Source organism: Misgurnus anguillicaudatus, chromosome 20, assembly GCF_027580225.2.
Source record: "Misgurnus anguillicaudatus chromosome 20, ASM2758022v2, whole genome shotgun sequence".
Lineage (NCBI taxonomy): Eukaryota > Metazoa > Chordata > Actinopteri > Cypriniformes > Cobitidae > Misgurnus > Misgurnus anguillicaudatus.
Window position 1 is genome coordinate 15,675,267 of NC_073356.2, and position 18,967 is coordinate 15,694,233.

An 18,967-nucleotide genomic window follows, 5' to 3' on the forward strand; every position below is an offset into this window, starting at 1 on the left:
CACTGAAGCTATAGTGGATTTCATAAATTCATTACAATCATGCAAAATCCATGTTATTCCAGCATGATTTAATATTGCTCCTAAAAGCATTTTAGTGCATGAATGGGAGCAAGGAAAACTGACTCTAAAATGTTCAATATTATAAATTTGCTGACAAACAGAAAATTTCACATTGTTTTTCTTCACATATATTTCCATGTCCAAGAAAATCCCAGATATTCAATCTAATTTCAAAATATTAAAGCTTGGTATTCAGCTAATAGTTGACCTGAATCTCTATGATCACAGGAGGACGTCTTTAATGTCTCAGCCGATAAAAATCTCAGCCGAAAATACAGCTGGGCCTTTTGAACTCCCCTGTTTGCTGTTTCACAGCATGAGTGCTTCCCAAGAACCACCCCCACTCTGCAGCAACACTGCAGCCCCTCCCCCCTCCATGATGTCACAACTCAGTGCGCCCGCAGGAGGCGTGTCTTCCTGGTTCTGGTTTAGCCTGTACAGTTTGCGCAGGGAACAGGAAGAGAGGGAGTGCGTGTGTATGCGTGCGTACGTGAGGACCAAAGCTCTGTTTACCGTGGTAGGGACCCAGCGCAGCTATGGGGAATTCACAGAAGAAGGCCCCCGGTCAAGGTGAGGGAGGGGGCCCGAACTATCAACCTGGGACCCCGGGAGGCAGGAGGAGTCATGGGAATACCACAGCCAACTCAAAGGAAGTCCAAGGGAAGAGCACGGCAGTGAATGGCACACTTCCAGCCGACAACAACCAGGATGGGTCTCAGTCATGCAGTCCTGCCGTCAGACCTGGCGCTACGGAGAGCTGTAATCTGGATGCCCCATGTGGGGCCCTTCCTCCACCACTCGCCCGGCTTAAAAATGAGGGAAATATGTTGTTCAAGAACGGACAGTTTGGAGATGCGCTGGAGAAATACACACAGGCCATCGATGGATGTTTAGAAGCTGGTGGGGTATAAGTATACTGTATAATGTCTAACATATTTATTAGGGTTACCAGTTTATTATATTTATAGAAATATAGATTCTAGTGGTCATGTCATTATATATGTCTTAGACATTAGTTTTTGTTTTAAGCAAATTACCATTTGTTTATTTTGGGAAGGTGACAGATAATATTTTTTATAGTTCATTGATGATCATTTTATAGACTTGAAAGTACTAGGTTTTTAATTTATCCAATATAATTAATTCAAGGTACTTAAATAGATACTACTTGTACCCCTTACATCTGTTTAAGTATCTTGAAATGAATAATACATGAAATATGCCTTAGAATATAGTATATAATTATATATAGAATATTTTTGGAAAGGTATTTATAGTTTTTTGACATTAATACACTGGGTTTTTCCCATTAACACAAAGAATTGAAACGTGTGCATCTATTGCGCAAACATTGGACTGATATTGGCATTGAGTAACGCAGGGGGAGGTATCCCATACCGGTTCGTACAGAGGTTTTGCTGTCTAGATTTCATATGGAAATGAGCTTTCTCACTTTATATGCACTGAATTTTAGAGGTATGGGTTTCATTTCACAAGTGAAACAGAAATGAAGTATTTCACAAGACTGCGACTCACTTCCTCCACATTGCATTGTGGGTGTGCCCAGGAAAGTTACGTAACGATGGCTTGGATATGTGCCGTCACCTTCCTCTGCATGTTTATTCTCTGATTAATTTGTACGTAACATGATATCAGGTGACCAAACAAAGTCTCGGCCCATTGCAGAATGAATGGTCACCGTAATCTCACTCCTCCGCGTATCCATGGAGAACCGCAGCTGCTTTATAGTTTCAGTGCTGTGTTTGTATTTCAGGTATTGACAGCCCAGAGGATCTATGTATTCTGTACTCCAACAGAGCCGCGTGTTTCCTGAAAGACGGCAATAGCTCGGACTGCATTCAGGATTGCACCAGGTTAACTTCACATTTACATGTGCACAATATAAACACAAGCTGCTCAATGGCCAGCCAGAGAAAGCGAGGCACACTTTCATCCTTTGCATAATGGTTAGTGTTTAGGGCGTGGATTGACTCAAATGATTAGTTGCATGGTAAAGAGCTTTACCGGCCGACTAATAGAACTGATACTGAAACTCAGCACTCTGTTATTAGCCTATTCTGTTCAGATGAAGTGCAATATACAATTTTACACCAGCTTTCTGTCCTGTTATTATACTGTACTTTCCTTCATCTTGTTTGTATGACGTTGTGCCTTTGTTTTTGTAATCCTATTATACACCTAGACACAGCACACTAACACGTCTGGTCTGAAAATGTAAAGAGATTTTTATATGATAAAGAAAAATATAGTCTTCTTTATAACTATATTCAGCTCCTATATGTTAATAAGTGCCATCATCAGATTTATGAATGGATCTTGGCTGCAGCTATGTACTGTTACAGAGTTCATTGAAGGGTACAGGATCAGAAAAGATCTTGATCCGCTGTGTCTCATCCTGTTTATTTATAGGGCCCTGGAGCTCCACCCCTTTTCACTGAAACCTCTCCTCCGGCGAGCTTTAGCCTACGAGTCTCTGGAACGCTACAGCAAGGCCTATGTGGATTACAAGACAGTGCTGCAGATAGATATCAATGTGCAGGCTGCTCATGACAGTGTACACAGGTACTATTACATGGGGAGAAATCCTACATTTGCTAAACATGTTTTAAAGTAGAAATGAAAAACTGTTATTTGTTTCGGAATATTGTGGTTGTGGCTTTATTTTTTTTTAATTGATGTGGCCTCATAATTTTTAATCAAAAATGAAATATTAGCTGTTTCTCAATATGCGTTCTTCAGCGATCTTGCTTCCTCGTTATACGTCATCATTAACCATTGGAGTTCAATTCCAAAGCCGTTTCTCAATGTCAAGTAAGGATCCTCGAAAGCCAGAATTTCGAGGATGCTACGTCATCGAGATCTATCGAAGGACTGTTCCAATGTTGAATATGCTCGGAATTTCAGCCAAGGACTGAGTCATTCATTCAAGAAATATCCCATATACAGGAACGGATGCATATGTGTATCCTTTGCGCTCTTTGCGCGCTGAAATCACTCACAATCCTATGAGCGCATCGCCAAAAGCACACCTTTTTACTGACGTAATGACGCAATGACGTGCACTTGCTAGCTTGTTCCATTAATGTGTTCTCCGAATGCTTTAGAAGAGCCTCGCCTAGCTTCTGAAGGAAGTGACTTGTAAGGACTAGTCCTGCCAAGGAAGTATCCTTGACATTGAGAAACGGCTCAATTCTCAAGAACGCAAGTACAGAGGACGCATGTTCTTGATATCGAGAATGCATTGAGTGCAGACTTGCACTGAACTCGCTTTACGCCCCAGAAGTCATTGCGCCAAAAAACAATGGCGGAGGTCAGGTGACCAACAGGAAGATCGCACACAACTCAATTCTCACAAGTGCGTTCTGCGTTCTCGCAATCTTCTGAGTTCGTTCTTCCAAGGTCGCCTGGCAAGACCGATCTCCACAAGAACGCAAGTCCGTTCTTTGAGTTTTTGGAATTGAGAAACAGCCCTCATCACCTCCTCAAAATGATTTCTTTTTACTTCCGGTCATATGGTATGGCAGGTGGGGGGGACCGGGAAAAGATCACAGCGATTAGCACCATGACCCAACTTCAACAATCCAATAAATTCTCGATGGACGAATTCAAGTCCAGCCCTAGTTTTTTTTTATATTTTAGATAAACACAGAGAAAACAAGACAATCGCTACTACGGTTTCATGGCGACTTTTAAAAAACATATTCAATTCCAAAGCACTACAAAAGTGTAAAATAGCTTTATAATATCTAAGCAGCTTGAAAACAAAAATTTACCTGAGATGCAAAATTGCACAAGACAGTTAGACTTGACTGCAAGATATCAAAGACCTCCGCAGTTTTTTTCAGTCATGCAAGACAAGTCCTTTCAACTTGAAGAAAAATAATTACAGATATCTCTAAAATTACAATTTAACAACATATTTCTGACCAACGATTAAACCTGACATCTACTATACTATAACTTTTGTGTCTTAAGCTCAAATTTCGCTAAAACACATTCGAGGTCGTTTAGTGCCTCACGCGACTATATACAGAGCATCGCAAGTCTTCGGTATTCATCAATTGATGATCGGTTCTTTTAACTGGGAGATTGGACTTCTGTTGCCAGAGGTGTGTTTGGTGTGTTCGACTTCATATGGCCTCGTACAATGTCAAAGTACCGCGAGAGCGAATCGAAATCACACCAAACGCAGGGCATTGCGTTAATCGCTCTAGATTACTTGCGGGATTTAACTTAGTGTCATACCGCATTCAGACAGCCAGCAACGTTATCGCTGTGTCACCCATCTCTTTTAATTAGGCGTTAACTTTCTAAATCTGGTTGTCATAAACAAATGAGTACCGCCCACTTCAGTAACTGACGAGAGAAGGATGACGTAAACTCCACTGCTTCTTTCTCATTGGTAGTCGCTCCTGAAATTCGTTCAACATTTGCATAAAGTTAAACTTTTCTTAACTTTCTCGAGTCGCTGGACATGCCCATTTGGCCGCCAACGGACACTTTCGCTCATGCTGCCGGAAGTCGCCAGGTTTCCATTTAAATTTATGAGGCTGCGTCGCTCTGCTACTGCTGGTAGCTGGCTGTCTGAATTTTTTGCTTGAGTTGAATTTATTTTAACTTGTGCAAAAACGCCCTAGACAGCCAGCGACGTTATCGCTGTGTGTCGCCCGTCTCTTTCAATGAGACGTGCTTAAATCTGGTTGTCATAAACAAATGAGTACCATCTACTCCAGTAACTGACGAGAGAAGGATGACGTGAACTCCACTGCTTCGTTCTCATTGATAGTCGCTCCCGAAATTCGCTCAACATTTGCATAAAGTTAAACTTTTCTTAACTTTCTCGCGTTGCTGGACACACCCATGCGGTCGCCAACGGTCACTTTCGCTCGTGTCGCCAGATGTCGGCAGGTTTCCATTGAAATGAATGAGATTGTGTCGCTCTGCTACTGCTGGTCGCTGGCTGTCTGAATGGGGCATGCTTTGCGCATGTTTTTCATGCTTATCAAATAAATGTACCATGTTTTAAATAATATAAATTCCAGTCATGTCATATGTTTGGTATATGTTTGTGATACTTTGTAGAATCACTAAAATGCTGATAGAACAGGACGGTCCTGACTGGCGCGAGAAGCTTCCGGAGATTCCAATGGTTCCTCTATCTGCCCAGCAGCACAGTAGAGAAGAACCCAGTGCTGAGGTTCTGCAGGCTCGAGCAGCCCGAGCAGAAGAAGAGAAGAGTGAGTTTCAATTTATCATATGCACTTCCTTGAGTTTTCTGAGTGGTGTCTTTATGAGCTTAAAAACTCTATGATTTTCTGGACTCTATGATTTTCTGGACCCAGCAAGCAGTAGCCGTGATATCACCATCTAGGTTAACTTTTGACCCAATTTAGTCTGGCTGAGTAACCCACTTCTAGCCAAAATCAACTTGAAAGTTGTTTTTCTGCCATAAAATAACTTGTGAGATGTATGATATTACATCATGTACGCAAAGTCAACAGAAATTACAAGATGTTTGGTTTCATTTATTTATTAATTTCATTAATGTTTGGACAACAGTTAGACAGCAATTAAATTTTCACTGACAACCCAGATTTTGCCTTGTTCTAGTCCACACGTCAAATGCAAAAATGCTTGCTGGGTATTTTTATAATTATTTGGGCTTAAATCTGTGGGAAACTGCAAATTTCTTTACAAGCACCATTACCAGAGTTCAAGTAAAGTAAAAAAAATACTTCCGGGTTTAAAAAGTTGCGGAAGGGCGCCATCTGGCGGTATTGCGGAAAGACGGAAATACTCGTCATTGGCGGGGAAGCGTTTTCTCTTGATTGACGAGATATCTCGTCAATGGCGGCGAAAGAGTTAATGTACCATGAACTAACATGAATAACTGTATTATTAACTAACATTATTTGTGTTTTATTAAAGCGTGATCTGACTTTTCCAATTTTAAGTGCTATAATTAGGTCACCAGTGCTTCTATCAACCTAGAAAACGTGAAAAAGATCAACCCAGTAATGGTAACTCAGTTTTGGTAACCCAGTTTTTTTCTTTTCAAGCATTAGGTTGTTTAGATTTCGGTTGTTTTGTGAGGTAGGTATCAAGGCCAATTACAATAATACCGCCCCTTAATCTGCACTATCCAACCACGGCACGGCCATTTAGTGCAGAGAGAATAAAAAAGAATAAATAATTGATTTTCAATTGCAACAAACCATCATCATTGTGATCAGTGGGGCTGTTTACACTTGGTATTATGATGTGTTTTCGTCGACTGGATCACAAGTGGACAAGAGAGACACATCACGTTTACACCTGGTATTTAAATCCATCTTTCTGCTGTTATTTAAACACTAGCGGGAGTAATGACGGGTTTAAATGGACGTGAACTAATATTATGTCGGAGTCCGCTGCATGTAAGTAAACATGCTGCACGGTGTTTTGTACATGTATATCTAAGAGCTTTCTATGAATTTTCAGCACAATTGATTAAATAAGATCGCGCAACTTTCACACGCTTGCAAAATGAAACTTATGAAAGACGCGGAGAGCAGCCGCTTTAGTTTTATCAATGAAAGCCTAAAGATAGAGCTGTACACCGTCTAGGGTGGCCATTCGTGCCAGTTCCGCTGGACACGTCCCGAACATGTTTTCGGGTTCGTTCTCCGGAAGTCGCCTTGGTCGACCGCATACGTCATCAAGGTTTAATATTTTGGGTTTAATTTCAGAAAAGCAACCGTTACATTTCAAGGTAATAATGCAACTACAATAATTGTATGTCTTAAAAGAAATAAATCTTAATTTTCTAATGTATTTTAACTGAAATGGGAGAACCTCGATGACGTATGCAGTCGAGCAACGCGACTTCCGGAGAACGCGCCCCAAAACATGTTCAGGACGTGTCCGGCAGAACTGGCACGAACGGCCACCCTAACACCGTGTGTTCGCGGCAGTAGTCAGAAAAGACATAAAACATAGTTTTCAGTACCTCAGATTAGATAAATGGGCGGAGAGAAGGCGGTCCGTGTGGCTGTTCGAACACATTCAAGCACACGTGCGTTTACACTACAACAGCAATCCGATCGAAAGGGGTTTCGACTACCTCTGGATGTGGTTGAAAGTGGTCGAAAGTGGACGAGCTCAAAACGTTTTGAACAGCGTTTACACCTGGCATTAACATCGTCCACTTGTGATTGAATCGACAAAAACGGCTGTTAATGCCAAGCGTAAACAGCCTCTGAATGTGGTTGAAAGTGGTCGAAAGTGGAGAAGCTCAAAAACGTTTTGAACACCGTTTACACCTGTCTTTAGCGTTGTCCACTTGTGATCCGATCGACGAAAACTTATCTTAATACCAAATGTAAACAGCCTCAGTGTTTGCATTTCATCAGCTCATTTGCATTTGAAAGGACACACCCAAAATCGGCACATTTTTGCTCACACCTACAAAATGGGAATTTTAACATGCTATAATAAATTATCCGTGGGGTATTTTGACTTAAACTTCACATATGTACTCTAAGGACACCAAAGACTTATTTTGCATATTAAAAAATCATAATATGACCCCTTTAACAAGAATTAATACATGCTGAAAAACTATATTGTTTATTGTTTGTTCATGTTAGTTAATGCATTTACTACTGTTTATAATAAAACCTTATTGTAAAGTGTTACTAAGATTTTTCACACTTGAAATTTTGAATCCTGGGTTAAAACTCATTTGCATATTTACAAGGTGTTTAACATTAACTGGAAATGCACAAGGCGGGTAACCGTTTTAAAAATCGCCTGTGCTTACTGTGAAAACGAGTCCAACTCAAGTTGTCTATCACTGTTCAACAACATTATCTCTTAAACTAAACACAGCTTGTAAACCTTTCTGTCAGCATGCAAAGAGCAAAGTGCATTTAAGAGACAAGCAGTGAGAAAACTAATTGCATTTTTGGTTGTATTTAGTAAAAAACTGACAGTAACACCGCAACCCAAAGCCAAACTAAAGTTTAAAAAACATGAATTCGGGGCAAAGCAGCGTTGAAAGCTTTATTAAAAAACTGTTTGTCAGCTTATCTACCTTCTTATCTACCTAGCTTATAAGGTAGATTTAGCAGCATCCAACAAATACTGTGTAATCATCTTGTTTCTTTTGTACAGCATGTAGACTCGCATATCAAAAAACAAAGTATTGCATCCATGTAAGCTCTCCGAGAATCAAACCCCTGACTCTTATGCGTGCTATTGAGTTATAACACAAGCTATAAGAAATTGCTTTGGGATGATATGAGGTACAGATGATGATACAGGTGATGTTTAAAAATGCTGTCAGACAGCTCATAGATTTCTACTAAACAAGTTGTGAGTTCTCATTGGATTGGGCATATTTTACATAGCTGTGTGACATTTTCATTTTCTGTTCTTCATGTTTACAATAATTATGCAAACAGTTAAAGGCACACACTGGAACTAAGAGCATTTGTCAGCATGGATGTTCTGTGCTTGATGACAATCAATTATGTAAAAGCGTAACATAGAGCTCTCATCGTAATGGAACACAACCTCTCCAATTTCATTTTAACCAGAGAAGGAAATACCCACATCATCACACATTGTACATTAGTCTCTGATCACATTAATAATAGGACAACCTTTGGTCTGCTATCCCTTAAGAGAGATGATATCATACTGATTGAGTTATGTTATTGCCACAACACCTGCTTTACTGTAACTGTCTTTAGATGCAGGAACCATTGACTTGATGGCAAGCATAATGAAGACTTTTGGGTTATTCTCATTTATACATAGCAGTGTTTCCCACAGGATTTTGAGAGACTGTGGTGGTGATGACGTCACCCGCTAATTAGCATATATTTGACGTCATCATGTCGTGTTTGCGTTTGATCTAGTGTTGGCACCTGAAATATGTTTCACTTCTACTCTTTGATCTGTATCTGTATTTGATCTGTATTATATATCAAATTATATTTTAAGCCAAATTAAGCTGTTTTAAATAGTGAAATAAAAATGTAAATGGGAATCATGAAAATTCTATTTGTGGGGGCCAGTGTTAATTCTGTGGTGGGCCACCACAAATAAATCAATGTATGGGAAACACTGCATAGTCAGGTGGTCATATTTGTGACCCTGCCTGTGAAAACCCAACTAAAAGCATTTATTTTTTGTGATTTCTACATAAATCATTACATAATTACTAAATATAACCTTGATATCTTTATTGACTGAGTAAGGTCATATCAAAAAATAAATTGATTACTGTGAAATCCAACTTTTATGCCCCAAACTCATTATTAGATTATAAAACTTTAGCCCAGATTTCACAACTAGGCATGGGCCGGTATGACATTTCTGGCGGTATGATAACCTTTAGCGAAAATAACACGGTTTCACAGTGTTGCGGTATTGCCATTGCAACACTAAAATGTGTTATTTTCAGATGCCAGTTAAAAATAAAGCCTTTAAATTATAATATGCTTTCAAAAACTAAATAATAATTCCGTAATGTATATTAAATGTAAACATCAAATCAATCACATGACTTAATGATTTAATGAATTTTGTATAAACACACCTCATACCTTGGAGACGGTATCACAGAACATTTTAGTGGTATTGAAACCTTGACTGTTAAAACCTCGATATACCTTGAAACCGGTAACCGGCCCATGCCTAGTTTCAACCCATGGTTGTGTCAGATATGGACAAACCTAACAGTTGGGTTGAAATGAACCTTTTTAACTTTTTATCAGTTAATTTAAACTAGGGCTGTCAAAAGATTAATCGCGATTAATCGCATACAAAATAGAAGTTTGTGTTTGCATAATATATTTGTGTGTGTGTTTTATATATATATATATATATATATATATATATATATATATATATATATATATATATATATATATATATATATAAAGTATATATATATATCAGTGGCGGCTGGTGACTTCTTTTTTTGAAGCTCACGATGCGAAGTTCGTCACAACATGTATGTAGCTTGTCATGTGTGTGGTTCGTCATTTCAAAATATGTGTTCTGCGCTTTGAGAGACCGTGTGTGCATAACGTGTCACGCCAAAATAAGAACCTGCTGCCTTGAACTTGAAAGTAGACGCTCGCGTGTGCCAGATACTCGCATAATCTCATGCGTAATCAGAGTTTACAGTTAAGGGAGTGTCTTGCGTGTATTTAGGGAACACGAGCGTCTCTTTTATCATAAACGGTTTTGACGCGTCTCCAGCAGGCACTTATTTTGACAAAACACGTGATGCACACGGGATCTCTCCAAACACATGACACATATTTTGGAAAAGGGGACCGCACACGTGACAATCCGAACACTTATTAAGAATTAGCGCATCCTCGGAAGTGCAGTATATCAAAATCAAACACAAACTTTTATTTTGTATGCGATTAATCGTGATTAATCTTTTGACAGTCCTAATTTTATCACACAGGTGTGTCCATATTTGAGTGTATGAAGTATATGTTTTTTTTCTTGTGAGGTTGTTGTTTTTTATTTTGTTAGAATCTAGATTTTTATATAGTGATAAAACACAATATTGTAATGTTTTTATACATTAGCTGAAATACTACCAAATATGAAAGCTGGTCCTAAAATAAATCATTATCTATATCTAAAATGTATCTTATATTGATTTTGGACATGACGTGGCCGATAAGCTGATAAGTGTAAAAGAGAGAAATGAAAAAGGGAAGGTGAGAGATCTCTGTATTGTAACTCTACTGTACTCTTTTCACAGCCAGAAAAACAGAAGCTCGCTTTACACTCCTGAAACAACAAGGAAATGACCTGGTGAAGAAAGGACAGTTTCATGATGCTGCGGTCAAATACACTGAATGTCTGGCCATCAAAACCAGTGAATGTACCATCTACACTAACAGGTACAAGTACAAGCTGTTGACCAGCATGCTTTCCTTAACAACGCCATTAAAGGATTAGTTCACATCAAAGAAAAAATTAGCTCATATTTTACTCATTCTCAATCCATCCTAGGTGTATGACTTTCCTTTTTCTGTCACAAAGCCTTTCTGTATATTTCGCATATCGCATCCTAAATACACTTGTGTTGGGTGACTGCGAGTTTATTCAGAAATCCTCCCCGTCACGTGGTGGTGGACAGCCAATCGTACAGGCTCACACAGACACAGCGCTTGGCTTTTGGAATCGAAATTTGGCACCGAAAGATAGATCATTTTTTGATACTCAAAGTATCTGAGTTTTTCGACGTTCGGTACCCAGCCCTGTAAGCTTGTGTGTTTGCAGGACTATTATTTTTGCGCTGATGTTGTTAACAGTTTAGGGCATTCACACTACACGTAGAGCAAGTAGAGCTGAAACCACTGTGCTGCAAGTGTTTCAGCACCGAGTCTATGCAGCATCCATACATAATATCTATGTCTCTAAAGCCGCCTTTCAACTGCACACGACAAACGACGGCCGATAAGCCGGAAGTCATTCATTTTCTATGGAGAGTCGCAAAGCGGATGCGTACCGACCATTTGCGGATGCGTAAATATTGGATCCGTTTTGATGGTTGGATGCGTTAAAAAATTAGAACTTGTGCGACTAAACTGCATGTGATATGCCGACCGGAAGTGATGTATTTCAACAAGCTTCTCTCCCATATACGATTAAACTGAAACTTCATTACGACTGCCACTAGGGGGAGAACTCCGACTGTCGTTTCCGTATGTCGTGTGCAGTGGAAAGGTGGCTTAAATGCCTGATTCAAACTGTAATATTATAGAGAAAATACTCAGGAATGGTGTTGAATGATGAAATAGCACTGCACATGGTTTGTCTTAAAACACCACATAGACATAAACAACAATTAAACCTCACTTACAACTAATGTGTACTTAACATTTCCAAAATGCACATACATCCATCCATCACAAATTCATGTCACTTGAAGTGAAGCGATGAGCTTTTTTAAGGAGAATATTTATATTTCAACTGACTCTCTCTCATGAATGTTCGTAGTTTATTAAGTATGAAATATAAATATATTCCTCACAAAAAGTTTTAGACTTTTAATAACTGCATAACATTTAATAAACATACACTAATGCTGCGTTCAGACCAGCCACGGTAGAGGCATCAAGCGCGAGTGATTGTCATGTTAAGTCAATGTAAAGACGCTCGTGGAGGTCTCGCGTCGCGAATGAGGCGTTTAGCGCGGCGGTGGTAGACGCGATTCCGACTCATTCATGGTCTAGTTTGCGCAAATGGCGTGAATTGAGTGTTGCCGTGGGAAAAGAGTTTGGCGGGAGCTTGCTCTAGTAGTAATTACAGGCAGCAAGCGGAGTCACAAAAGCCTCTCCTATTACGCGAATTTCCGTGTTAATGTCTCGATGAGACTTTCACGAGCGGCTTTTACACGCGAATAAAGCGAGTAAATTCAAAATGTTCAAGCAGCAAACTAGATGCGGTAGACGCGAATTTGACACCTCAAACGCAGCTGGTGTGAACCCACGGTTAGAATGGCTTGAGTAAACTATGGGCAAATTTTCATTTTGGGGTGTACAGGGGGTCGCACACCGGACGCGCAGCTCAGCACCGCACAGCGACGCTCTAAAAAAAATTGAACACATTGTTTTCTATGAGTATATGTACACCGGCGTCGACAGGTGGCGTCTGTACACGACTCAGGAAGTTGCTCAAATACCTGTCGCGCCACTCAGATAGTTCAACATTAAATAACATCATATTTGTCCCAAATCATTAATGATTAACATTGGCTGCTAATGTATATTTTGCATTTTGAAGTAGACGCCATCTGACTAAGTTTGCGCTATTTAATGTGCACTTCCGGTTTACGACGCCTCCGAGTTGTCCTAGACGCGACTCGACGCGGAGCAGCGCTGAGCTGCGCGTCCTGTGTGCGACCCCCTTAACACTCCTTTAATATTTTTTTTTTTTGTGCTTTTTTCTGGGTAAAAATTAGGGATGCACCGAATCCAGGATTCGGTTTCGGATTCGGCCGAATACTGGGCTTTTTGGCGGGGTTCGGGTTCGGCCGAATCCTAGATTTTTTTTCCACCGAACCGAACCCTAGGCTTGCGCTACGCTGGTCGACGTCACGCAGCCGTTGATTACACACATCGGGTGCTGACGTGGAGATGAGCTTTTTCTTTCGGTCAGCTGGACACACCAAAACTTTTAAACACCGCTGAAAACGCCTTGAGGACCCCAAATGCCAGCTGTTTTTCAGCCGAACGCTTGGTAGCTGTGATGCTTCAGCTGCGAGCCGGTTGGTTGCTGTGGTAATGTCCTGCCCCTCCTCCACTGTAATTGGACGGCCGTGTGAAGACTGACATTGACGAGCGGAGCTTCTCACTCAAAGTTAAATATAGTTTTCAGCGCGGAGCTGCTTGCTTATTGGAAAAACGAGCGTGTCGCAACGCTTCGCTTTCATTATGCATAGGCTTATGGTAATTGTCAAAATAGTTTTTCCAACTTGTCATCCTGGCATAATGTACAGTTAAAATTAAATAAAATGAAAAATACACTGCTGTGGAGGTTTTTTACTTCATTAATGTGTTTTACTGTGTTGGAATAAGGATGCGAGTAGGATTCGGTATTCGGTTTCGGATTCGGCCGAATCTTAAACGGTGGATTCGGGATTCGGCCGAACCTAAAAAATCTGGATTCGGTGCATCCCTAGTAAAAATGTTACTAATAATGTATCTTACTACAGTTTGAAATGTTTGTTCTATCTATCACACATACTACATATACAATATTACACAAAGGTCATGAGTTTGACTTCCAGGGAACACACATACTGATGAAAATTGATAGCTTGAATATGCTGTGAAGTGTCTGCCAAATGTAAAACGTAGTATACCGGTATTGTAAATATGATGTATTGTATAAGCTATGTAGTATATTGTATATTTCTATTCCAAAGATAGCTGCAGTTTATGTGCTTTGCAGTTTTTACTCTACGTAATTAAAGGAGGCAACAAAAGCCCTTAATAGTTCCTCACATTCTCCCGTCTCAGTTTTTCCCGTCAGTAAAGTCCAATCCTTCTAGAAAGTGCTGAGATCTGCTCAGAGAAACCGATTCAGTCAGCTATTAACTCTGGCAAAAACAGCCAATGAGAGAGCAGTCAGGCTATATTGCTGAACTCTTATGTGTTTTTTCAGAGCGCTGTGCTATCTCAAGCTTGAACGTTATGAGGAGGCCAAACAGGACTGTGACTCTGCACTTGAGATGGAGCCAAACAACAAGAAAGCGTTTTACAGACGAGCTCTGGCCCACAAAGGCTTGAAGGTTATTGCTTTCATAAACAACATAATGATTATTTCAAGAAATTCGCCTCTTTCGTTGTTTGCATTTTTTACATTCTGTATGCACCAAGTTGGTATGTAGCCGAAAGCTGAGGGCACAACACAATTGTTGCTTGTCAGATTGTACAATATAATCCCAGTCAGATCTTACTAGTAGTCACGTTGCATAACTGTGAGACAAAATGTCTGACACTTCCAGTAATTTGTTGGACGCTATAAGACTTATTCATTGCAAAGCGAATGTGACTGTCTGTGAAATCTAATGATGAGATGAGGAGCATCTAAGTTTGATATTAATCACTTTAATTTCAATCTTTAACATGGCTTTACTCCGTCAATACTCTGTTATATTTTCACTGAATATTTTTTATATTATGTAGGATGATTTTATGTAAAAAATGTAATGTACAATTTTGATAGATCTAAATAGTCTATCATGTATCATACATGTACAATAGTTATTTTGCAATCAGTTTATATAATAAGTATCTCCTATTAAAGGACTACCTGTCAGCCAGCACTGATTTACAGGAAGTACTGCAGTTGGACCCAAAGGTGCAAGAGGCGGAGCAAGAATTAGAGACGGTGACTAACCTGCTTAGAGAAACCCTGTTAACTGATGCTCAAGGTAAGGTGTCACCGGTTAAAGGATGGGATAATATACATAACCCCAGCAGGGCGATCAGGACCGAGTCCTAAATAATCATTAATGAGTTTCTGACAGAAATTCATCCTAAAAACTAGCTCTAAAGGATGTGTTCATTTTTTATACATCTTTTTGTTATACTATTAACACATTATGGGGCAGTTTTCCGAACAGAGTTTAAATTAATCCAGGACTAGGCCTTAGTTAGCCTTTATTATGGCATTTAAGTAATTTTTACAAACATACATTACAAAAACAATACTGGTGTGCACATTGAGACAAACCAATGACACTGATATATGTTAAGATATGTTGGTGCAAGATGTTTTCACCTTAAAGGAACACTTAGCTTATTCACCGTATTCCCTAGTGTTAGATAAGTCTATACATACCTTTTTAATTTCCGTCCGTGCCGTGACTGTCTGAAGTAAATGGCTCCAGCTAGCATACTGCTCCCAATAAGTGACAAAATAACGGCAAAATATTGAAGGGTCCTAAATTATAATGGATTACAGATTGTCAGTAAATATAAACAAAAATTAAAGTAATAAAGTTAAGAAGTTTAATGCCTTACCCAATATACACAGCCTACTGCAAGAAAAAAAATCCATGTGATCAGCCTAGTTCATTTTAGGACAGTTCCTTTACTTTAAAACACAAAACAATTCAATGCCTAATTTTAAATAGGCCTACAAGTAAAAACAAAACGAAAAATTCATATGCAGTGAACACAACATTAATTTAAACTTGAGGTAAAATCACGGAGAGCACCAAAGGTTCGAGCGTCTGGTCACGGAAGGCGTTGTACTAAAAACGAGCACTTGAGGGCGCTTTAGAAGCGCAAATGTGCCTTGTTTGCAAAAATAAAACATCCACGGAGGTACTGTCTGATATAAGTATCTGATTTTGTTTAATCAATGCGTATTAATATTGTGATATAATATCACGGGGTGTTATATATAGTAAAAGACAAGCTATACCTGTCATGTTGTTGAGTAGTAAACGTAAGATGTTCCGGTTTGTCGGTGTAGTATTTGTCCCGCCTCTCCTCCGTCGTGATTGGACAGCTGAATAAAAAGTGACCAATGTGCGCACAGATTTGGATAAATACAAATATCATTATCAGATTAACAGTATTACCAAAATACCTTACAAAGTAACGTTTTAAAAATGTATTTGAATATATATATATATATATATATATAAACCTTAAGCCTTGTCTGTGAAATCGGGGAAAAGAGTAAAAAATTATCCCTAGCTATCACTAGGGCAGTGTCCTTTAAAGGAAAACACCACAGTTTTTCAATATTTTATTATGTAAATAATTTTCTTACCTTAACTTAGATAAATTAATACATACCTATCTTTTTTCAATGTGTGCACTTTTACTTTGTACAGCGCTTCGTGAATGTGTTAGCATTTAGCCTAGCCCCATTCATTCCTATGGCTCCAAATTTAGAAGCCACCTAACACTTCCATGTTTTCTCTATTTAAAGAATGTTACATGAGCAAGTATGGTGGCACAAAATAAAACTTTTGTTTGGAGCCATAGGAATAAATGGGGCTAGGCTAAATGCTAACACATTCACGACGCGCCGTACAAAGATTAAGTGCACGTATTTAAAAAAGATAGGTATGTATTAATTCAAGTAAGTTTAGGTAAGAACATAGTAAAACTATGTTTTTTCTTTAAGAAGGTCCCTACACAAGGGTCATCGCAAAAGCTGAAGTTTGAGAGCCCCTGCTTTAGGTTCAGCGTTAGCAAATAGCACTTCATTGCATTAACTGACTTTACCATAAGCATGCACAACATTTTACAATGAAACTATTTTTTTCTCTGTAGGTTGACAGAAGCAATAAATTATTAAATAAACTAAAGCTACAGGAAGAACAGACCCTCCTTCATTAAATCCAGAAACGTTGGATCCAGCGAGTCGGAGAAATCCAGCTTGAGTCCTGGAAGTCAGAGAGCGCGTGGTCCCGTCAGGAGGATCTATTCATCTTTATGCAGACTGTCATACGCTGCAACTAAAATTTCCCTTGAATCAAATCTCACTTCTATTTCTTCTAGAAATATTGTTTCTGATGCAATGCTGACAACACAAAGCATGCAAACAGTTTATTCTCTCTAACCATGGCTTCAGTAGGCACATATGAGCTGGGCACAGATGGGAAAGACTGCAATTCTGATGTGTGTAAGAGAGAATGTGCCTTTCATATGAAGCTGTGGCTCACATATGGAGTGTTATTACACTTAAGGACAAATTGAACTGTATAGAAAATTTTAATTTTTCAGGATTTAATATATTTTTAATTGCTATTCCATTGTCCCATGTAGTAGGAAAGTTGCTTAGTTATTTTTGCTTGTTCAGCTGTACCACGATTTCATTACGCACAGAGAAAACAAGATTTCACAATATGTGAATGAATGTAAACTAAAATTAGATCTAGTTTTTCTTCAGGATGTCAGCAAATAATAATATATTTCAGATGACCAACTTTGCAAGAGCTAAATAAATAAATTGCTTTATAAAGTTCTAGGTGAATTGTTTTCTGTTCGGGTAATATATAAACCAATCAGCACATGTTATATCAATCAATGAGCTAAAAAACAAATGATTTAAAAAAAAAATAAAAATAAAGGTGAGCAATTCCAGCATTATTGATGTCACATTTTTTAGTCAAAAATTAAAATATAATTTCTCAGAGAATGTTTTATTACCAATTGAACCATGTGTTTATATTCTGCTAAATCACTCATGAGAGTCTGGACATCATAAAATATAAGTCATATATACTCACTGTAAAACCTAAAAGTTAACTGAGCTCAGACCATTTAAGTAAACCGATTGCATTAGTTTTGGAGCACTTACATTTGAGTGCTGTGAACTTAAACAAATTGAGTCATATGCAGTTATGCACTTATATTTAAGTTCACACTACTTGTGTATAATTGTACATAACTCAGGTTCACAGTGCTGAAATGTATGTGTTTTAAAACTTAAATGGCCTAATGCAACCGGATTACTTAAATGGTTTGAGTTAAGTTGGCTGTTAGGTGCTCGTGTTTCTATTTCAAATAAAGGAAATGTGTTTTATATGGATGTGACAAAAAAGTTTTTAGAGACAACGTACTTTGGGAATTCTGTGAACTAAAATGCACAAACCAGAAGCAATAATACCCAACAAATGGAGAAGGTTTGGCTCTTCAAAAAATATTTATTTTAAACATTTATGAGAAAAAAACAACCTTACAGATGTGACAGTTCTGAAAGCTGCACTTACCCAACTTTAAATTATAATAATAATAATAAAAAAGTTTGATATTTAGGCTACCAAACACTGACATCCAGTATATCAGGTTTTGTATACTATTGTTAAAAATTTTTTTTGTTTATGGTTAAGTTGATATTTGCATAGAATTGCTCAGGTGCTTAAGAAATGAAACATTTCTTTTATACCCTTTTATAATCTAAAGGACATTTTTAACTAATAAACCATTTGTGAAGCTGTAAGGTTCTTCATGCTAAAGATTCTTTATGGAACCATTTAGACAAAAATGGTTCCTATAGGGCATCGTGAAGCATCTTTATTTTTAAAAGGTAAAACAAATCTTATTTGAGGACTTTAGGTTTTAAACATACAATATAGGCTATATGTAACCCTGGACTACAAAACTAGTCATAAATACGAATAAATATGCTTTCTATAGATGTATAGTTTGATAGGATAGGACAATATTTTGTCGAGATATAACTATTTAAAAATCTGGAATTTGAGGGTGAAAAAAATCTAAATATTGAGATAATCAGCTAAAAATTATCCAAATGAAGCTCTTAACAACACATAATACTAATTATAAATACAGTTTTGATATATTTACGATAGGACATTAACAAAATATCC

General features: G+C 38.4%; 2 protein-coding genes across 2 annotated transcripts in view; one reads left to right on the forward strand and one right to left on the reverse strand.

Moving 5' to 3' along the window:
* The window catches only part of parp10 (poly(ADP-ribose) polymerase family member 10), a 31,495-nt gene extending 15,938 nt beyond the window's left edge, over positions 1-15,557 (reverse strand). Inside the window, exon 1 of the mRNA XM_055219594.2 lies at positions 15,454-15,557. Coding sequence (XP_055075569.2) covers positions 15,454-15,509 — 56 coding nt within the window. The 5' untranslated portion in view covers positions 15,510-15,557. The remainder of the gene's footprint in view (positions 1-15,453) is intronic.
* On the forward strand, positions 483-17,599 carry spag1a (sperm associated antigen 1a). The gene is made up of 8 exons (XM_055219596.2): positions 483-960; positions 1,835-1,934; positions 2,491-2,643; positions 5,164-5,318; positions 10,859-11,000; positions 14,272-14,398; positions 14,917-15,043; positions 16,905-17,599. The coding sequence occupies exons 1-8, from the start codon at positions 597-599 to the stop codon at positions 16,907-16,909; spliced, it is 1,173 nt and encodes a 390-aa protein (XP_055075571.1). The 5' UTR covers positions 483-596; the 3' UTR covers positions 16,910-17,599.
* The last annotated feature ends 1,368 nt before the right edge of the window (positions 17,600-18,967 follow it).